This window comes from Ranitomeya imitator, chromosome 1, assembly GCF_032444005.1.
Source record: "Ranitomeya imitator isolate aRanImi1 chromosome 1, aRanImi1.pri, whole genome shotgun sequence".
Lineage (NCBI taxonomy): Eukaryota > Metazoa > Chordata > Amphibia > Anura > Dendrobatidae > Ranitomeya > Ranitomeya imitator.
This window is the reverse complement of record NC_091282.1, coordinates 1,131,902,997-1,131,926,324: the sequence shown is the minus strand read 5'-3', so window position 1 is coordinate 1,131,926,324 and position 23,328 is coordinate 1,131,902,997. Positions and strand designations below refer to the sequence as shown.

Here is a 23,328-nt window from a genome sequence, read left to right as displayed (position 1 = left end):
TTTGCTTATTATGCTTTGTGGCGGCTCGTTTTTTGCGGGACAAGATGACGCTTTCAGCGGTACCATGGTTATTTACATCCGTCTTTTTGATCGCGTGTTATTCCACTTTTTGTTCGGCGGTATGATAATAAAGTGTTGTTTTTTGGCTCGTTTTTTTTTTTTTTTTTCTTACGGTGTTCACTGAAGGGGTTAACTAGTGGGACAGTTTTATAGGTCGGGTCGTTACGGACGCGGCGATACTAAATATGTGTACTTTTGTTTGTTTTTTTTAAGATAAAAAAATGTATTTATGGGAATAATATTTATTTATTTAGTAATTTTTTTTTTAATTTTTTTTTTACACATGTGGAAAATTTTTTTTTAACTTTTTTACTTTGTCCCAGGGGGGGACATCACAGATCGCCAATCTCACAGTTTGCATAGCACTCTGTGAGATCGGCGATCTCACTCATCGCTGCAGGCTTATAGAGCTGCAGCTGCAGCCTGCTCCTGACCCGGAAGTACTCCCTGCAGGACCCGGATGCAGCCCTGCGGCCATTTTGGATCCGGGGACTGCAGGGAGACCTCGGTACAAGGTGAGCAGATCACCTTGTACCGATCGTCTCAGGGAAGCACGCAGGGAGCCCCCTCCCTGCGCGATACTTTCCTGTACCGCCGGCACACCGCGATCATGTTTGATCGCGATGTGCCGGAGGTTAATGTGCCGGGAGCGGTCCGTGACTGCTCCTGGCACATAGTGCCGGATGTCAGCTGCGATAGTCAGCTGACACCCGGCCGCGATCGGCCGCGCTCCCCCCGTGAGAGCGGCCGATCGCCTATGACATACTATCCCGTCGGTGGGAATTAAGGCTCACCCCACCTCGACGGCATAGTACGTCATATGGGATTAAGGGGTTAAAGAAGAGACCTTTTCTCCTAACTAACTGGATCTCTATAAGGTTATTTATATATTTGCATACATCCAGATGAAACATGGTAGTCCTGAAACTAAAGTAGAAGGGTTCTTGTTAGGCTGAGTCCCGAATAATCAGAAACTCTGCCTTGAACCTCTTAGGGAATGCCGAACTCCCCAATGCAGGTCTTCCCTAAGTCGATAGAGATAAGGCCTCACACGTTGCCTAGACAAAGATGCTAAGAGATGTAAATCATTCAGCTGCGGCGATGAAAACTAACTCTCTGAGCACTAAAAAATACTCGGAGGTCACCCGAACGTGCTCGGGAAATCTCGAGTAACGAGTATATTCACTCATCACTACTCCAGACGTAGTCTGCTCCATTCATCTTTTAACTTCCATCTTTTAAATTACATCTTTTGAATTACTTTGAATTAGACTGAATTTGTCTGAAATTAACTGGAAGGTAACAGAATACCAAACCACTACAATGTTTCGGTTTCTTTTCTCTTTCACCCCATACTACTTTCCTTCTTACAAGCTCCTCCAATCCCTCTACCCAGCAAAGAACTAGTAATTTCTTCCTCCATCCTCCCCAGCCATCTCACCTTCTCCTCAGAACTGTTCCTCCACATACAATCCTTTTTCTCCAGACACTCACGGCCGCATCATGTTCTATCCTGCTCCCACCTTCTAACGCTTTGTCTGCTACTCCTCATAGCTGGTGATGTATCCCCAAATCCTGGCCCTCAACACATCCCCACACTCATTTCTAACCCCCGGCCACGCTCCTGTACACGTTTTCCCAACCATGATAACCTCATACCCATTCATCCAGCCCCCACTCCCCCGGGTCCCCCTACTTGGAGCACTATGGAACGCACGCTATGTCTGCAACAAACTGCCATTTATCCATGTCCTCTTCATCACCATCAAACTCTCCTTCCTTGGCATCACAGAAACCTGGCTCACTCCCTCTGACTCAGCCTCTCCAGCTGTGCTTTCCTCTGGCGGTTTCCACCTCTCTCACATCCCTCACCCCAGCAACAAACGTGGTGGAGGAGTTGGCTTACTCCTGTCCTACACCTGCTCTTTTATTCCAATCCCGCTACCACCCTCTGCTACCCTTTCCTCGTTTGAGGTGCACTCCGTCTGCATCTATTCCCCCTCCAACCTCCAGCTGGCTGTCATCTACCACCCCCCAGAACTAGCCATCTCCACCTTTCTCGACCACCTCACCACCTGGCTACTTAATTTCCTCTCTGCTGACATCCCCACTATCATCATGGGTGACTTCCACCTCAGCTGCCTCTAAATGTTTATCACTGACTGCCTCCTTTGGCCTCACTCAATGGTCCTCTGAGGCCACTCACAAGGATGGCCACATGCTGGACCTCATCTTCACCCGCCTCTGCTCCCTTACTAATCTCACTAACTCACTCCTCCCCCTGTCTGACCACAACCTACTGACATTCTCTTCCCTCTCCTCTCCTAGTGTGCAACCCCCACTCCACAAACTCACTCACCCTCGCAGAAATCTCAAACACCTCAATTTACAATCACTCTCTTTATTTACAATTTATTTATTATTTATTTACAATTTACAATCACTTCTCCCTCTTACAGACAAAGCCTCCCTTCATGACACAGATGCTGCTGCCACTTTTTATAACACCACAATAACAGCTACACTTGATTTGGCTGCCCCGCTCGTGCATAGCAAAACTTGTACACTCAACAGGCAGCCCTTGCTGACCAGCCTGACCAAAGAACTGAGACGGGCTTCCAGGGTCGCTGAGCAGAGATGGAAGCGATCCCGCTCTGCCGACACTTCACTGCATACAAGTAGTCCCTCACCAGCTTCAAGTCCAGGCTCACTGCCGCAAAACAAACTTACTTCTCATCTCTCATATCCTCCCTGTCTCACAACCCTAAACAGCTTTTCAACACTTTCTATTCTCTACTCTATTCTATACTCCGTCCCCCCGCACCCACTCTCATTTCTGCTCTAGACTTTGCCTCTCTCCTTAAACAGTAGATCGATACGATCAGAGAAAGCTTTGGCCCGCAGTGCCCATTGCCTCTCTTAGCTGCTCAACCCTGTTCCTCAAAAACCAGCTTCTCCACCATGGCAGAAGATCAGCTCTCCACCCTCCTGTCAAGATCACACCTCACCACTTGCACGCTTAACCAGCTCCCGTCCCACCTCATCCCTAACTTTGCTGTGGTCTTCATCCTAACCCTAACACACCTCTTCAACCTCTCACTTACAACAGGTGTCTTCCCCTCATCCTTCAAACATGCCAAGATCACACCCATCCTCAAAAAGCCCTCCCTCGACCCATCCTCTGTGTCTAGCTATCGCACGATATCTCTTCTCCCTTATGGCTCAAAACTACTGGAACAACATGTCCATCTTGAACTGTCCTCCCACATCTCCTCCTGCTCTCTCTTTGACTGGTTACAATCTGGCTTCCGACCCCATCACTCAACCGAAACTGCCCTAACTAAAGTCACCAATGACCTAGTAACTGCCAAGAGCAAGTGACACTACTCTGCCCTCCTTCTCCTGGACCTGTCTTCTGCCTTTGACACTGTGGACCACTCGCTTCTGCTACATATCCTCTCATCTCTTGGCATCACAGACTTGGCCCTATCCTGGATATCGTCAAATCTGACAGACCAAACATTCAGTGTCCCCTCCCCCACACCACCTCCTCACTCTGCCCCTTGTCCCTCGGTGTTCCTCAAGTCTCTGTTCTAGGACCCCTACTCTTCTCCAGCTACACCTTCGGTCTAGGACAGCTCATAGAATCCCACGGTATGCAGTATCATCTCTACGCCGATGACACGCAGATCTACCTATCCGGACCTGACCTCACCTCCGTACTTACCAAAAATCCCACACTGTTTGCCTGCTATCTCGGCCTTCTTTTCTGCTCGCTTTCTAAAACTGAACATGGACAAAACAGAATTCATCATCTTTCCCCCATCTCACTCCACCAGACCTATCTATCAATGTCAATGGCTGCTCACTTTCCCCAGTCCCATACGCTCGGTGCCTTGGGGTGATCCTCGACTCTGCCCTCTCTTTCAAGCCACATATCCAAGCCCTTGCCTCCTCCTCCTGCCATCTCAAACTCAAAAATATCTCCCGGATCCGCGCATTCCTTGACCGTGACACCACAAAAACACTAGTGCATGCCCTTATCATCTTCCGCCTTGACTACTGCAACCTCCTACTCTCTGGCCTCCCCTCTACCACTCTGGCACCACTCCAATCCATCCTACACTCTGCTGCCCGACTAATCTACCTGTCTCCCCGCTATTCCCCTGCCTCTCCCCTATGCCAAGCTTCCTATTGCCCAGAGACTCCAGTTCAAAACCCTTACGGTGACATACAAAGCCATCCACAACCTGTCTCCTCCATACATCTGTGACATGGTCTCACGGTACTTACCTATGCGCAACCTCCGATCCTCTCAAGACCTCCTTCTCTACTCCCCTCTCATCTCTTCTTCCCACAACCGCATTCAAGACTTCCCCCGTGCTTCCCCCATACTCTGGAACTCTCTACCACAACACATCAGAATCTCGCCTACCATTGAAACCTTCAAAAAGAACCTGAAGACTCACCTCTTCCGATAAGCCTACAGCCTGCGGTGATCCTCAACCTACTGAACCGCTGCACAACCAGCTCTACCCTCTCCTAGTGTATCCTCACCCTGCAGACTGAGCCCTCACGGGCAGGGTCCTCCCTCCGTATGTACCCGTGTGCCTTGTTTTTTGCTCATGTTTAGTTGTATTTGTCTATATTTGCCCCCTTTTCACATGTAAAGCCCCATGGAATAAATGGCGCTATAAAAATGTACAATAATAATAATAATAATGGTGGTATTATTCAGTCACTGTGTGGTGGTAATATATGGTCAAGTCATGGTGTGGCTGGATTAATCCCTTGTGGTTTATTATTGGTATATTAGTTTTGGTATAGCAGACTTGTTCAGTAACAATATGGTGATATTTTTACTTCTAAGTATTACTAAGAAAATTATGTTATGTTATCATTCTACATCTGTAGTCGCAGTGTACGTAGTGCAGAGTGATTGATTAGAAGCCCTGCCATCCATAAGATGGCGGTGCACGTCTAACAAAATGTAGTCAAAAGAAAAAAAAAAGGTTTTGGTACTGTGTTAACCAGTTGAAAAAAGATTGAATGCTTTGTAGGAGAAACAAAATATTTAGATTGTAGATATGATACCTATTAATTAAATAAAATAGTGATTTTACAAAGTAAGCTTTCCAGATTACTTGCGTCTCTTCATCAGGCATGGTATAATTAAGTATCTAGAGAAACACTAAACTATTACTAAAATCTAAATTGATTAATGATTTACTCTCTAAAATCAAATTGTTTTTACATGTCTATTTATTATGTCATGTCTTTTGTGTATATATGTGTGTTTCTTCAGTTACTTTGTTATACGATGCCTGATGAAGACACCTAAAGAGAAGTCTCAAAAGCTTGCTTCGTAACATCACTTAGTTTTAATGTCTAACAAAAATAAAATAACTACAAGATTATTACTGTGTTTCTCCTATTGGGAGAAATTAATTTTTTTTTTACAAAATTTAGTTATATCCATTTTAGATAGATACAGACTGTCAGGTCTGTTGGTATCCATCTAAATAAAGTAAACAATCATGTATGTATTTTTTTATTAATTAATAAAAATAGATTATTAGATTTCTTAGTGATCTTTAAGAATGTCTAAATTTCAAAGTGTATATAGCACTGGAACAAAAGTCCAAAATCCAAAACATCAAAAAATAAACACACTACATGGCCAAAAGTGTGTGGACAACTGATAATCCCAACTATATGAGCTTGCTGAACATCACGTTCCAAAACAATAACTGTGTCCTAATTCATTCCTATCATGTTCTGTGGGGTTGAGGTCAAGGCTCTGTGCAGGACACTTGAGCCATCAACACCAAACTTGTCAAACCATGCCTGCAAAAGATGCGGCTGAGACCCCAGCTCTAGGGAGAGGTGCTGACATACTTTTGCGAGAGGCCACGATCCCATGATGCATATATACACTGCTCAAAAAAATAAAGGGAACACTTAAACAACCGAATATAAGTCCAAGTAAATCAAACTTCTGTGAAATCAAACTGTCCACTTAGGAAGCAACACTGTTTGACAATCAATTTCACATGCTGTTGTGCAAATGGAATAGACAACAGATTGAAATTATTGGCAATTATCAAGACACAATGAAGGAGTGGTTCTGCAGGTGGGGACCACAGACCACATCTCTGTACCATTGCTTTCTGGCTGATGTTTTGGTCACTTTTGAATGTTGGTTGTGCTTTTACACTCGTGGTAGCATGAGACGGATTCTACAACCCACACAAGTGGCTCAGGTAGTGCAGCTCATCCAGGATGGCACATCAATGCGAGCTGTGGCAAGAAAGTTTGCTGTGTCTGTCAGTGTAGTGTCCAGAGGCTGGAGGTGTTAACAGGAGACAGGCCAGTACACCAGGAGAAGTGGAGGGGGCCGAAGAAGGGCAACAACCCAGCAGCAGGACCGCTGCCTCCGCCTATGTGCAAGGAGAAACAGGAGGAGCACTGCCAGAACCCTGCAAAATGACCTCCAGCAGGCCACAAATGTGCATGTGTCTACACAAATTGTTAGAAACCGACTCCATGAGGATGGTCTTAGTGCCCAATGTCCACAGATGGGGGTTGTGCTCACAGCCCAACACCGTGCAGGATGCTTGGCATCTGCCACAGAACACCAAGATTGGCAAATTCGCCACTGGCGCCCTGTGCTCTTCACAGATGAAAGCAGGTTCACACTGAGCACGTGACAGACGTGACAGAGTCTGGAGACGCCGTGGAGAGCGATCTGCTGCCTGCAACATCCTTCAGCATGACCGGTTTGGCAGTGTGTCAGTAATGGTGTGGGGAGGCCTTTCTTTGGAGAGCCGTACAGCCCTCTATGTGCTAGCCTGAGGTACCCTGTCAGTAGGTACCAGGATGAGATCCTCAGACCCAATGTGAGACCATATGCAGGTGCAGTAATCCCTGGGTTCCTTCTGATGCATGACAATGCCAGACCTCATGTGGCTGAAGTGTATCAGCAGTTCCTGCATGATGAAGGGATTGATTGCTGTAGGGATTCGGACAGAAATCAGAGAGTGGACCCTCTGGGTCGTGACTCTAGAGCCCCCGGGGTCAAGCGGACCAGATGGAATCACCCCCTATACAGGGAGTGTTAGGAGCAGGACCTCGGGGGAATGGAGACACAACAGCTAGAGCCAAAGGGACGACCCAAGATAAAGAAGGAGACCACAGAGCTATTGGAATGGCGGGGAATAATAGGAAAACAGGACTTAACTGATAATGACAGGAACACGAGACGATGCAGGACACGGCAGGAACACAGGACTTGGCAGGAGACGGCAGGTACACGGAACTTGGCAGGACACAGCAGGAACACGGAACTTGGCAGGACACAGCAGGAACACGGAACTTGGCAGGACACAGCAGGAACACGGAACTTGGCAGGACACAGCAGGAACACGGAACTTGGCAGGACACAGCAGGAACACGGAACTTGGCAGGACACAGCAGGAACACGGAACTTGGCAGGACACAGCAGGAACACGGAACTAGGCAGGACACAGCAGGAACACGGAACTTGGCAGGACACAGCAGGAACACGGAACTTGGCAGGAACACAGCAGGAACACGGAACAACACTGAGACAAAGCGAGAACTAAGCTGGGAAAAGATACTGATACAGGGGAGCCTAGGGCATAGGGACACTGACGGCAGACAGTGCACCTACAAAGCAAAGGCGTCTTGCCTGGAAAGACGCCGGGAAGAAATAGCCGATGGGCGCCGCCATGTTGGGGCGGAGCCATCGGGTCGCGACCTCCCAGAAGGCTCAGCGACGGAGGAGACGTGACCGCGCATGCGCAGAGAGACCGGACGCCGAGAGCCGGCGAAGGAGGAGGCAGAGCGGCGAGGGACAGGATCGCGAGTGCGCCGAGGGATGGAGGAAGCCGGGTAAGTATGAGCAGCGGACGTAACAGTACCCCCCTCCTTAGTCCCCCTCCTTTTAAGGCTAGAAAGGAATCTTTTCATGATAAGAGGAGCATTGACGTTCTCTCAAGGCTCCCAGGACCTCTCCTCAGGGCCAAATCCCTCCCAATCAATCAAAAAATAAGTTTTACCCCTAACTACCTTTTTGGCAAGAATATCTTTAACATTAAAGATTCCATCAGAGGTACAGAGCTGAGGAGAAAGAGGTAGCGGAGTGAAAACGATTAAAGACTGCGGGCTTGAGAAGAGATACATGGAAGGCATTGGGAATGCGTAAAGAGGCAGGTAGTTTCAATTTGTAGGAAACATCATTAATGCGACCCAAGATAGGAAAAGGACCAATATAGCGAGGGCCTAGTTTGTAAGAGGGGATTTTGAGCTTGATATAGCGAGAGGAGAGCCAAACTTTATCACCAGGAGAATAGGGAGGAGCATCCAAACGCCTTTTATCAGCAAATCTCTTCATATTATGGCTAGCTCTCTCAAGAGCCTCTTTAGTCTCACTCCAAATCTTAGAGAATTCCCGGGACAAGAAATCCGCTGCCGGTATCCCCGAGGAGAGAGAAACAGGAAGAGGAATGCTCGGATGTTGACCGTAGACCACAAAAAAGGGAGATTTGGAGGAAGACTCACTGGGAAGATTGTTATATGAGAACTCAGCTCAGGGGAGAAGGGAGACCCAGTCATCTTGATGTGCATTGGAAAAATGTCGTAAGTATGTAGTCAGGACTTGATTAACTCGCTCCACTTGACCGTTGGACTGAGGGTGATAAGCGGAAGAGAAGTCCAAGTTAATTTTCAATAGACTGCAGAGAGCTCTCCAAAAACGTGAGGTAAATTGTACTCCGCGGTCTGAGACAATATGATGTGGAAAACCATGAAGACGGAAGACTTGGAGTAAAAAGATTTTTGCCAACTCAGGAGCAGAAGGCAGACTAGGCAACGCGATGAAGTGAGCCATCTTAGAAAAGCGATCCACAACAACTAGGATGACAGAGCAACTCGAGGAACTAGGTAGATCAGTGATGAAGTCCATAGCGATATGACTCCAAGGGACGGAAGGCACAGGCAGAGGATGCAGGAGACCGGAAGGAAGCTGCCTAGGGACCTTATTTTTGGCACAAGAAGAATAAGAAGCAATAAATTCGGTGACGTCTTGTCGGAGGGATGGCCACCAGTAGTGCCGAGAGATAAGGGAAAGTGTCTTCTTGACTCCTACATGTCCTGCAATCTTGGAGGAATGACCCCAACGTAAAACTCTCTCCTTGTCTTGATTAGACACAAGAGTCTTGCCAGGAGGAGTTGAAATCACTCTTAGAGGAGCAAGAGTGACGATCTTCGCAGGATCAATAATGTGAGCCGGAGAATCCTCAATGTCCTGAGGCTGAAAGGATCTTGAAAGAGCATCCGCTTTGACATTCTTATTTCCGGGTCGGAAATGAAGTTCAAATTCAAATCGTCCGAAGAATAAAGACCATCTAGCTTGTCGTGGATTTAGTCTTTGGGCAGACTGAACATAGGCCAGATTCTTGTGGTGCGTGTAAATGGTGAATGGATGAAGAGACCCCTCAAGGAGATAACGCCACTCTTCTAAGGCTAGCTTGATAGCCAATAGTTCTTTATCCCCAATGGAGTAGTTACGCTCAGGAGCAGAAAAGGCTTTAGAAAAAAAAACACAGGTCACCAAATGTCCGGACGAAGATCTTTGCAAAAGTACTGCTCCGGCTCCTACAGAGGATGCGTCGACTTCAAGGACAAACAGTCTATTAGCATCAGGACGATGAAGCACAGGGGCCGTAGCGAAGCTTTGTTTAAGGGATTGAAAGGCCTCTTCAGCCTCAGGGGTCCAAAGACTGGAGTTGACTCCCTTGTGAACTAGGGCAGAGATAGGCTTGGTCATGGAAGAAAAATGAGGAATAAATTGTCTATAGTAGTTGGCAAAGCCAAGAAAACGTTGGATTGCTTTTGTTCCAAGAGGGCGAGGCCAATTCAGGACAGCAGTAACCTTCTCTGGATCCATCTCTAAGCCGGATCTTGAGACAATATATCCAAGGAAGGGAAGTGAGGATTGCTCAAAGACGCACTTCTCAATCTTAGCAAACAGATGATTCTCCCTTAGCCATTGCAGGACACGGCGGACATCTCGTCTATGAGTGGAGAGATCCGGAGAAAAGATGAGAATGTCGTCAAGGTAAACCACGACTGAGGAGTAGAGAAGATCCCAAAATACATAGTTCACAAATTCCTGGAAAACCCCAGGGGCGTTGCAGAGACCAAACGGCATAACCAAGTATTCATAGTGACCGTCACGAGTATTGAAGGCGGTCTTCCACTCATCGCCTGCACGAATTCGAACCAGATTGTATGCGCCACGTAAATCCAATTTGGTAAAAATTTGCGCACCTCGAAGACGATCGAAGAGTTCTGGAATGAGTGGCAGAGGATATTTGTTCTTCACCGTGATGTTGTTTAGGCCTCGATAATCAATGCAGGGACGAAGAGAACCATCCTTCTTCACGAAAAAAACCCTGCTCCGGCGGGAGAAGAAGACTTGCGAATGAATCCTTTAGCAAGATTTTCCTGAATATACTCAGACATAGCTTGTGTCTCAGCAGGAGATAGAGGGTAGATTCTTCCCCTGGGCGGGTTAGTTCCAGGCACGAGATCTATGGGACAATAATAGAGACGGTGAGGCGGATGACCCTCAGCCTCCTTGTTGAAGACATCAGAGAAAGCACTGTAGACACAGGGTAAGGCAGGAAAAGAAGAGGAAGGAGAAGAAGAAGAGGAAGAACCCACAGGACGTACCGGCAGCAGACAACGTTCCCGACAAAGCTCTCCCCAGCGCAAGATATTGCCATTGCGCCAATCTAAAGTGGGCTCGTGATTCCGTAACCAAGGAAGACCTAAAAGCATAGGATGAGACAGACCCGCTAAAACATAAAATGCAATTTTTTCCTTATGCAGAGCCCCAACTTGAAGTTCCACCTCAAGCGTTACTTGAGTAATGGTCTCCTGTAACGGTCTACCATCCACAGATGCAAGAATCACAGGAGCCTCTAGGGTTTTGACTGGAACGGAGAATTTCAAAACCTCTTCCAACCTGATAAAATTCCCTGCTGCGCCAGAATCCACATAAGCATCCAAAGAAATGCCCTTGCCAGAAATATGCAAAAGGACAGACAAAGTGAGGGGTTGAGAGGAATCACACACACCTAGGGAGACCTCTCTTACCTGACCTAGGCGGAGGAGTTTTCCGGACGTTCAGGGCAAGACCGCAATAAATGGGCAGCACTCCCGCAGTAAAAACATAAACCCTGAGTACGCCTCTCTTTAAGTCGCTGTTCGGACATCTTAAGACGGTCCACTTGCATAGGTTCAGGTGCGGACGCCAGAGAGGAAGTCCTAGGCTGTGGGCTGAGTGGCTTATGGGTGGCAGGAGAAGGATGAAGAGATCTCCGCTCCCGGGCGCGTTCTTGGAACCGAAGGTCAATACGGGTAGCTAAGGAAATTAAATCCTCCAAAACCGTAGGGGTGTCCCGACCAGCTAACTCATCTTTTATGCGCCCAGAGAGGCCCCGCCAGAAAGCACCCACTAACACCTCATTGTTCCAGCCTAAGTCAGAGGAGAGGGTGCGGAACTGAATAGCATACTGGCCCACGGATAACGATCCCTGATGGAGAGACAATAGAGCCTCAGTAGTAGAGGCCAGACGTCCAGGTTCGTCAAAGACAAGACGGAAGGTCTCCAAAAATTCAGACAACCGGGAGATTAGGGGATCGTCTCGCTCCCAGAGTGGATTTACCCATGCCAAGGCGTCACCCTCCAGATGGGAAATCAAAAAGGCAACCTTGGACCGATCCGTCGGGTAATTCTGGGGCAGAAGCTCAAAGTGAAGACGGCATTGGTTCAAAAATCCTCGGCAGAATTTAGGATCCCCATTGTACCGAGGTGGTTTAGCCAAGCGGGGTGGAGGGTGGGAAGCAGAAGCAGAGGTAGAAGCGGCTGTCTGGATAGAAAGCAGCCGATCGTCTATCGAAGACATATAACTGAGGATATGAGCCTGGGTGTCACGCTGCTGAGCTAACTCTTGCTGTAAGCCAACGAGTAGAGCGGCGTTGCCAGGATCAGAGGGCAGGAGCGTAGACAGGCGAGAATCCATAGCCTTCATAAAGGACATAATACGGGACTGATTCTCCCGCAAAAAGAGTAGCTCTTTTTGCGAGGCAGAGGCCCCAGTGGGGTCCATGGCCTTTGCTTACTGTAGGGATTCGGACAGAAATCCGAGAGTGGACCCTCTGGGTCGTGACTCTAGAGCCCCCGGGGTCGAGCGGACCAGATGGAATCACCCCCTATACAGGGAGTGTTAGGAGCAGGACCTCGGGGGAATGGAGACACAACAGCTAGAGCCAAAGGGACGACCCAAGATAAAGAAGGAGACCACAGAGCTATTGGAATGGCGGGGAATAATAGGAAAACAGGACTTAACTGATAATGACAGGAACACGAGACGATGCAGGACACGGCAGGAACACAGGACTTGGCAGGAGACGGCAGGTACACGGAACTTGGCAGGACACAGCAGGAACACGGAACTTGGCAGGACACAGCAGGAACACGGAACTTGGCAGGACACAGCAGGAACACGGAACTTGGCAGGACACAGCAGGAACACGGAACTTGGCAGGACACAGCAGGAACACGGAACTAGGCAGGACACAGCAGGAACACGGAACTTGGCAGGACACAGCAGGAACACGGAACTTGGCAGGAACACAGCAGGAACACGGAACAACACTGAGACAAAGCGAGAACTAAGCTGGGAAAAGATACTGATACAGGGGAGCCTAGGGCATAGGGACACTGACGGCAGACAGTGCACCTACAAAGCAAAGGCGTCTTGCCTGGAAAGACGCCGGGAAGAAATAGCCGATGGGCGCCGCCATGTTGGGGCGGAGCCATCGGGTCGCGACCTCCCAGAAGGCTCAGCGACGGAGGAGACTCGACCGCGCATGCGCAGAGATATCGGACGCCGAGAGCCGGCGAAGGAGGAGGCAGAGTGGCGAGGGACAGGATCGCGAGTGCGCCGAGGGATGGAGGAAGCCGGGTAAGTATGAGCAGCGGACGTGACAGATGCTATGGACTGGCCTGCCCGTTTCCCAGCACTGAATCCAATCGAGCACATCTGGGACATCATGTATCGTTCCATCAACCAACGCCACATTGCACCACAGCCTGTCTAAGAGTTGACTGATGCCTTAATCCAGGTCTGGGAGCAGATCCCTCAGGATAACATCCACCGCCTCATCAGGACAATGCCCAAGCATTGTAGGGAGGTCATATAGACACGTGAAGGCCACACACACTACTGAGCATCCTTTCCTTGTCTTGAGACATTTCCACTGAAGTTGGATAAGACTGCAATTTGATTTTCCACTTTGATTTTGAGCATCATTCCAACTCCAGACCTCGATGGGATATTTGTTGTGATTTACATTCATTATTTTTAGGTTTTATTGTTCTCAACACATTCCACTATGTAATAAATAAAGATTTGCAACCGGAGTATTTCATTCAGTGATATCTAGTATGTGCGATTTTAGTGTTCCCTTTATTATTTTGAGCAGTGTACTTCATTTTTTGTACTTTTTTTGTGCAGAAAATCTGCCTTATTTAACAGTACAACAATAATGGATGTGATTTCATAAAAATTAATTCCCAATGTGTGTTTAGAGACACTGCGGTAATGTGTTTTTGTGTATATTTTTTCATATAGGCTTCTATGGGGATTGTGAAAAAAATTATATAAAAATGCAATTGTGCTTTAAATGCAGAAACCCCATGTTTTTTTTAAAGTAAAAATTTTACAATTCTAAAGCATTAAAACAATTCTGCACCAAAAGAGAATCAAAAGGGAAAAACTAAAAACAAAATGCAATAATCACAGCATATTTTTTTTTGCATATTTCTATTGTGTATTTTGCTGCAGACACTTGCAAAAAAATATCTGAAAAAAAATCAGCATTTTCACATATCGGAACACAGCTGTATAGAATATTTTCACTATTTACAACCTGTTATTATCTTCAGACGTGTCACAGTCACAATGTATAGGTAAAACATTTATTAAATCATATAATACCCCATAAAACCACTTTTATTAATAAATTAATAAATTATTAAAATACCACCAACCTGTGGTAATACCATATAAACAAAACACACCGTGAACAAACGCCTGTTTCCTGTAGCGTATGTATATTGATTGCTTTTTCTAGTCATTTGAGTGTTCCCCCTTTCATTTTAGCTGGGAGGGACTTTATGTATATCTCCATGAAAAAAATTCTGGCCATACTCTAAAATTCACCCTTTGTTAGGGTGTTGCATAGATCAGTATGGTAAATATAATATACAATAGAAATCCTCTGATATATGGGTCCTCTATGGTAAAGAAACGGGCTAATCCTATATATGTCGTACTCCTGCCGTGAGATCACGGATAAAAGATAGGGCCACATATAGTTATGATCTTTTTTGATGTTGAGCGGTATTTAGATGGTATATTTTAAAAGGATAAGACATGCATATCTATATCATAAGTGGCGGCAATTTACATTCACCGTTATGCTGTCGGCAGGTACAGGAGGGCTAACATATGCGATGCTTAACCAGGAGTCTGCGCAGAAGCATTTAGTTGGTATCTATCGTGTGGAACGCAATTGATGCGTCCCATCTAGGCGCAAGCGCAATAGGCTCATTGACGTCTTCACACACCTAATTCGAAAGGGAAGGTGTGCTCTGGAACGAGCATGCGCAATACACGACTGGGTAACGCGAGATCATTAGTGCGTCCCACGGTGATTCTGCACAGTACGCTGTATCTATGCGAGGTTGCAGAGGCAGACCTCTGGCTGAACCGGAAATGAGACGGATATAGAGCCCGGGCGGACCTTTTAAATCAGAGGTAGTGTATCGGAGTTCATAGCTATCTGACACCATCGGGACACATCTTCTTAAATCGGGCCTCCTGATGAGCCGGAGGCGCGAAACGCGTTGAGGCGGCACTTTGGAAAGGTGGACGGCATGCTTTGGCTGGATGAGTACTGTATTGATTTGTATCTGGATGTACACTCACCAGTATACCTACCTATATTTATGACAGCATGTGTGCAGCACATTATACAGGGGCATTAACCACACAATTGAGTACTTATTGAGGTCTCAAATCTGAGGGGCATAAAGACCCACCAGAATGTGGAATACGGAGAGCCAGCGTGCTGCATTTATCTAAATACCATCCTAAATCTTTCCACATGTTCACTATTGTTTTTATGGCACGGTGTGGGGATTAGGATTCCTTAGACATAGGATTGTTCTGTGTATAGTGGTCAGGAGTACCTTCAGTTATACAATTGGGTAGAGTGACCCCGGGCATCCAATAGGGTTCATCAGGGACCCTAGGGCCAGCCGTCGTGGAGTGGGGGCGCCACAACGTTTTCCCCTAGGGCGCCAACCCCCGCAGACAGGCAGGTACCAGTTTAGGTATTAGTGCAGGAACACCTACCCTATACCAGTTTGTTCACGGTGTGTTTTGTTTATATGGTATTACCACAGGTTAGTGGTATTTTAATAATTTATTAATAAAAGTGGTTTTATGGGGTATTACATGATTTAGTACATTAATGATTACCCTGGTTTAACATTTATTATTTAATAAGAGATTTGTAAAACATTTATTACCATTCATTGATTACTGTCCCAGAGAGTCCACAGTCATGAACATTGATCCAGAATCCAAAACCATAATAGTTTCACGACATTATGGGCATGGGGTGGGTTAATCTGTAATCAGTAAAACACGTAGTGTGCAAACAGTTTAAACATAGAAAGAGACGTTATGTAAGAACTGCACAAGTGAAAGGTGTCCAATAGTCCAGATGTCCAGCTACCAACACCCCTAATGTTCATCAGAGCTCTCCTTCCAGGATTTGTTCTATGTGATTCAGCAAATCATGAAACTTGGGACGTCCTTCTGGTTTCTAAAAAAAAAAAAAAAAAAAAAAAAGTATTATAACAAAATCTTCAATATAGACTTTTTGACATCTCTAGAGAGTTTTAAAGAGGTAGCTGACTTTTAGTAAATCAATGTTACTGTTTTCAAGATCTCTGCTTGCCATCATTCAATAGAAACTTTTATGAATATTATGTATTTTTATCCCTTACAAGATAAAAAGGGTTTGTCCAGGCGAAATGAAAGCTTGTCCCAGGGACTGGATTTTCAGAAATGAACAAAATCACTAAGGCCGGGGTCACACTCACAAGTGTGACCCCGGCCTAATACTCACCTACCTGGATCCAGCGTTGGTTGCTTGAAATGGAGACGTCACCGTCCCACCAGACGCCAGATCCCTGCAGCCTGTTGTTGGCTGCAAAAGTCAGATGTTTTTCTGATGATGTGCTGATGAATGTAACCTGACCGCTGCAGCCAATCACATGTCGTAGTGGTGCAGCAGCTAATGGAACAGTGACCCCTCCACTTCTTGTTCTTGCACAGACCACAGTGCGGCCCATGATGTATCCAGGTGGGTTCTGGTAAGTGAGTATTAGTGAGTTTGTTATTTTTTGGGAAAGCTTTTATTTTGACCGATCACCACATTAATACGGAAAGTTCCTCCTGAATGAAGGTAAGCAGAGTAAATGAGATGATATTTGTATTTGGAATATATATATATATAACAACATTTCTAATCATTTTAACAAAATTATGATTAGCATTGATTTTTCTGAAAAATCAGCTCCTAGTAAGATTGAGCAAATGTTTTTCTTACTATACACCAGGAACGCAGCATGGTCTTGTGTAAGTACTGTAGCATGGCTAAAGGGTTTGTAGTCGATGGGAGGTATGTGCCACATAAGTGCCTGGTTGCTGTAATGTAGCCCGGAGTATTCCTTTCTTGCACATAATCTTGTATATGTGTTTCAGGACCTGTGGTAATGTCAGACCACATGGCTAATCATGTGATGGGTTACTGGGTGGGGTTAGCTCTTTATAAGACTGGCTAATCCTTTACACAGGAGATATGTGTGGAGGTGAAACCCTCCTGAGTGTGTTACGGCTTCAGGACTGAGCCGGATGAACTGGACACTTGCTTTTCTTTGCCTGAACCAAAGGCCCATTTTGCTTTCTGTTATTTGCCACATGGTTTATGAAGCAATAAACCCAGTGAACTTTAAAGGAACACGTCTCCTGAGTGTCAGCCGTCGCAGCTGAGTGAGTGAAATCCTTACAATTGGTGGTAGACGTGCGAGCAGCGTTCCCAGCGGAGACGTGAGTTTATTTTTTAATGTCCTGGGTCAAGATTGTTGCAAGCCAGCAAGCATTGCCGGAGAAAATGGAGGACTTGCTGAAACACTTGGTCCAGATGCAGTCACAGCAGGAGAAAAGGCAGAGCCAGCAGGAGCAAAGGCAGCAAGAGACCAACAGGCTGTTGATGCAGCAGATACAACAGAGCCAGCAGGAGCAACGGCAGAGTCAGCAGGAGCAACGGCAGCAGATGCAGCAGAGCCAGCAGGAGCATCAGCAGCAGATGCAGCTTCTGGCAACCGCCATCCAGGGCAAGGCGAGCGCCCCAACCCCAGGTTTGGCTGATGACACCCACGTCCGGAAGACGGTAAGACGCGCATTGCAGAAAATGACTCCCGGGGATGATGTTGAGGCCTTCCTGACGGTGTTTGAGAGGGTCGCTGAGAGGGAAAAACTTCCGCCAGAGCAGTGGGCAGAGGTACTTGCGCCATACCTGACGGGAGAACCCCAGAAGGCGTACTATGATTTGACCTTGCAGGATGCCAAAGAGTATCACAAATTGAAAGCCGAGATTCTCCCACGTTTGGGGGTGACACTGACTGTCAGGGCACAGCGAGTTCACTCCTGGGGCTATCACCGGGACAAACCACCTCGTTCCCAAATGTTTGATCTGTTGCACCTGGTCCAGAAATGGCTGCAGCCAGAATCCTCTGCGCCTGCACAGATGGTAGAACGGGTGATGATGGATCGGTTTGTCCATTCCCTCCCGAGGCCTATACAGTCTTGGGTTGCCCAGGGTGATCCCCAGAATGCCGACGAGCTGATCGGACTGGTTGAGAGATACCAAGGGTTGGAAGGCTCCTTCGGGAGGCAGCCCATGCCGTACTGGGGGTCCCAGAAGGCAGCTGAGTCCCAAAAAGGGGTGGTGCGTCCAAGGTCACAAAGGGCGGGGGAGGTGGTGCCCAAGGTCCCCACGGGTGATATTATTTGTTGGAGGTGCCACAAGCCAGGACATATAGCTGCCCGTTGTTCCCAAACCACTGAGCAGATGGACTGCAGCATGGGACGCCGTTGTTCATACTATGCGTATCCAGCCTGTAGTGTGAACTCTCCATCCAACGAGGGACCTCAAGCGTGTCCCGTAAAGGTGAACGGTCGAGCAGTAACGGCATTGTTAGACTCGGGGAGCCTAGTGACCCTGGTGAGGGCCACTTTTCCTCTCCACCTGCTCCCAGGAAAGAAGGTCGGAGTGCGGTGCATACATGGTGATGCAAAGGACTACCCTATGGCCAGGGTGGACATTGAAACGGCATGTGGCACTGAGTCCCACATAGTCGGCGTGGTTCAGGACTTGTTGCACCCTATAATTATTGGCCGGGATTTCTGTTTGTTTTGGGATTTGTGGGGAAATGGTTCTGAGCTCCCTGGCAGGGAACCAGTGAACCCTGGAAGGGTATCGCCACACCCAGAGGCAGACAGTTTTCCTTTTTGTGTTCTGGTTAGGGATGAGGAGGAAGTATCCCCTACATCTGACATTCTGGAGTTAGAAGTTACCGGTGAAAATTTTGGGACTGCCCAACATAGGGACCCCACTCTGAGGGAAGCCTTTAATAATGTCACAGTTATTGACGGGGTGGTACAGGAGCCGGGGGCAGACACAAGATTTCCCCATTTTCTGTTGAGGGGGGAGTTGTTGTACCGTGTCACGAAAATACGGGAGGAGTTGGTAGAGCAGTTGATAGTGCCGGGTCCGTATAGACGGAAAGTGTTGGACATGGCCCATTCACACATCTTGGGTGGACACCTAGGGGTGGAAAAAACGCAGGAACGGGTTGTGCAGAGGTTCTATTGGCCTGGGTGTCACCGGGAAATAGTGAACTATTGCAGGTCCTGCCCTACATGTCAGCTAACTGCTCCTACTCCTCATTTCCGGAACCCCCTTGTGCCACTGCCCATTATTGAGATACCGTTCGAGAGAATTGCCATGGACTTGGTCGGTCCCTTAGTTAAATCAGCTCGGGGCCATCAGTATATATTAGTCATCCTGGACTATGCCACACGCTATCCTGAGGCAATTCCCTTGAGAAATTCTTCCTCAAAAAGCATAGCCCGCGAGTTGGTCCATGTCTTTTCCCGGACAGGTCTGCCAAAGGAGATCCTGACTGACCAGGGTACACCTTTCATGAGCAAGGTGATGAGGGAGTTATGCAAAGCCCTGAAGATCTCCCAGTTGAGGACCTCGGTGTACCATCCCCAGTCAGATGGCCTTGTTGAGAGGTTTAACAAGACACTAAAGAGCATGCTGAGAAAAGCTATAGAGAAAGACGGTAGAGACTGGGATTGTCTCTTACCCTATCTGATGTTTTCCATTCGTGAAGTTCCACAGGCCTCCACAGGGTTCTCACCGTTTGAGCTTCTATATGGCCGACATCCACGAGGACTCCTGGATATAGCCAAGGAAACCTGGGAGGCCGAAGTCACACCCCACAGAAGCGTCATTGAGCATGTGGCCCTGATGCAGCAGAGGATTGCAAAGGTGATGCCTATCGTGAAAGAACACCTTCTCCAAGCACAAGAAGCTCAAGCCAGGGTCTACAACCGGTCTGCAAGAGTGAGGCAGTTCAATCCGGGAGACCGAGTTCTTGTGTTAGTTCCAACGGTGGAAAGCAAGTTCTTGGCCAAATGGCAAGGGCCATATGAGGTTGTCGAGAAACTTGGTGAGGTAAATTATAAAATTCACCAACCAGGAAGACGGAAACCATTCCAAGTTTACCATGTCAACCTCATCAAGCCATGGCAAGATAGAGAGCCGACAGCAACTCCATCATTGTTAAGCAACCCAGAAGGTGAGGTTGGAGCGGTTACTATAGCAGAGACGCTATCAAAGACCCAGAAACAGCAGTGCCGGGAGTTACTCCAGAAGAACAGGGACCTGTTTTCAGAATTGCCAGGATACACGAAGGTCATAGAGCACGAGGTCCTAACAGAGCCACATGTGCGGGTGAATGTGAAACCTTATCGTATTCCTGAGGCTCGTCGAGAAGTTATCTCCAAGGAAGTGGAGTGTATGTTGAGGCTTGGGGTCATTGAGGAATCCAAGAGCGGTTGGTCGAGCCCAATTGTCCTGGTCCCAAAACCTGATGGAGAGTGGAGGTTTTGCAACGACTATCGGAAGTTGAATGAAGTCTCCAAGTTCGACGCTTATCCCATGCCCCGTATTGATGAGCTCATCGAAAGGCTTGGGCACGCCAGATATATATCCACCTTGGATTTGACAAAGGGGTATTGGCAGATCCCCATGGCACAGGAAGCCAAGGAGAAGACGGCCTTTTCGACACCTGATGGATGCTTCCAATATGCCCGGATGCCGTTTGGCCTACAGGGAGCTCCGGCGACCTTCCAAAGGGCTATGGATAGAGTCCTTGCACCCCATAAGGCCTACGCTGCTGCGTACCTAGATGATATCGTCATCTTTAGCCCGGACTGGGAGAGTCATCTGGAGAAAGTCCAAGCGGTGTTGGATGCTATAAGAGAGGCCGGATTTACTATAAACCCGAAGAAGTGCGCCTTGGGTAAAGAAGAAGCTAAGTACCTTGGATACATAGTGGGTCATGGAGAAATAAAACCCCAAATCAATAAAGTGGAGGCAATCCAAACATGGCCAAAACCAGTTTCCAAGAAACAAGTTAAAGCCTTCCTGGGAATCGTGGGATATTACAGGAGGTTCATCCCAAACTTCGCCACGATGGCTGCGCCTCTGACTGACCTGCTAAAAGGGACAAAATCAGTAATGGTTAAGTGGTCCGAAGAAACAGAGTCAGCCTTCCAAGAAATGAAAAACGCTTTGTGTAAGCAACCCGTTCTGATGGCCCCAAACTTCAAGAAAGAGTTTATTCTTCAGACAGATGCCTCAGATGTTGGGGTGGGGGCAGTCCTTTCCCAAGAACTACATGGGGAGGAGCATCCTGTTCTCTATCTGAGTAGGAAGCTGTCCTCATCTGAAAAGAACTACTCAGTCGTTGAGAAGGAGTGCTTGGCCATAAAATGGGCAGTGGACACATTGCGGTACTATCTGCTGGGACGTAAATTTAGACTGGTATCTGACCATGCCCCGCTTAGGTGAATGAGAGAAACGAAAGGAAGAAATGCTAGAGTCACCCGTTGGTTCTTAGCCCTGCAGGACTTCAGTTTCCATGTGGAACATAGGGCCGGAAAGCTGCACGGTAATGCGGATGCCCTGTCGAGAATCCCTTGTTTAGTGGGGGAAAGTGCCAAGCCCCACGGCTTTAGGCAGAGGGGGGAGGTATGTAGCATGGCTAAAGGGTTTGTAGTCGATGGGAGGTATGTGCCACATAAGTGCCTGGTTGCTGTAATATAGCCCGGAGTATTCCTTTCTTGCACATAATCTTGTATATGTGTTTCAGGACCTGTGGTAATGTCAGACCACATGGCTAATCATGTGATGGGTTACTGGGTGGGGTTAGCTCTTTATAAGACTGGCTAATCCTTTACACAGGAGATATGTGTGGAGGTGAAACCCTCCTGAGTGTGTTACGGCTTCAGGACTGAGCCGGATGAACTGAACACTTGCTTTTCTTTGCCTGAACCAAAGGCCCATTTTGCTTTCTGTTATTTGCCACATGGTTTATGAAGCAATAAACCCAGTGAACTTTAAAGGAACACGTCTCCTGAGTGTCAGCCGTCGCAGCTGAGTGAGTGAAATCCTTACAGTACGTAGGGTGGATCTGAAAGGGTGAGACATAATGGCGTCCCCAGCGACTCCATCGCCCTAGGAGCCACATAATCCTAGAGCTGGACATGTTTAATCACGTTAGAATAATGGCTTAAACGCTATGCAGTCTACTATGCTTTATTTCACCAATGCCTTTTAAAAGTTAAGCAACCTGGTCTTAACGAAAATTTTCATCCATTTTGGGTCTTTAGCTCGGATGCAGATCTATGGGTCTCAAAGGTAACAGACTACAAGCAGGTCCCGTGTAGTCTTTGGTATGTGTCATACATTTGCAAAGATTTACAAAGATTTCTCATTTTAAAGATAATCTGCACCAGATTTTTGACATGTATTCTGAAAGCAGCATGATGTAAGGACCGAGACCCTAAAGGTACCGTCACACTAAGCGACGCTGCAGCGATACCGACAACGAACCGGATCGCTGCAGCGTCGCTGTTTGGTCGCTGGAGAGCTGTCACACAGACAGCTCTCCAGCGACCAACGATGCCGGTAACCAGGGTAAACATCGGGTTACCGCTGTCTGTCCCCGGCGCTCTGCTTCTCTGCTCTGGCTGTGAGCACAGCGGCCGGAAAGCAGAGCGGTGACGTCACCGCTCTGCTTTCCGGCTGCCCGGCGCTCACAGCCAGAGCAGAGAAGCAGCGCGCCGGGGACAGACAGCGGTAGGTAAGTATGTAGTGGTTGTTTTTTTTACTTTAACGATGGTAACCAGGGTAAACATCGGGTTACTAAGCGCGGCCCTGCGCTTAGTAACCCGATGTTTACCCTGGTTACCAGCGAAGACATTGCTGAATCGGCGTCACACACGCCGATTCAGCGATGTCAGCGGGAGATCCAGCGACGAAACAAAGTTCTGGACTTTCTGCCCCGACCAGCGACATCACAGAAGGGGCCTGATCGCTGCTGCCTGTCACACTGGACGATATCGCTAGCCAGGACGCTGCAACGTCACGGATCGCTAGCGATATCGTCTAGTGTGACGGTACCTTAATTCCAGCAAAGTATCACTTACTGCTCTCTATGTGCATTTAGATGCAATCACTGTTTTCTCTACTGTAGATCTAACAGTGCTCAGAATGCCGAGCTCTGTGTAACCCCTCCACACCACTGATTAGCAGCTTTTTGTCAATGTACAGGGTATATAGAGCTGCCAATCGGTGGTGTGGAGGGGTTACACAGAGCAGTTGACTAGGTAGCACAAGACACCTAGTCCTGTAGTGATAATATCCTGCAGATAAAACACTGATTTTATTGAAATAGCA

At 47.5% G+C, this 23,328-nt stretch overlaps 1 protein-coding gene across 1 annotated transcript in view; it reads right to left on the bottom strand.

Moving 5' to 3' along the window:
• Positions 1–13,971: 13,971 nt before the first annotated feature.
• Positions 13,972–23,328, bottom strand: part of TEC (tec protein tyrosine kinase) — a 182,007-nt gene continuing 172,650 nt past the window's right edge. Inside the window, exon 18 of the mRNA XM_069744502.1 lies at positions 13,972–16,050. Coding sequence (XP_069600603.1) covers positions 15,979–16,050 — 72 coding nt within the window. The 3' untranslated portion in view covers positions 13,972–15,978. The remainder of the gene's footprint in view (positions 16,051–23,328) is intronic.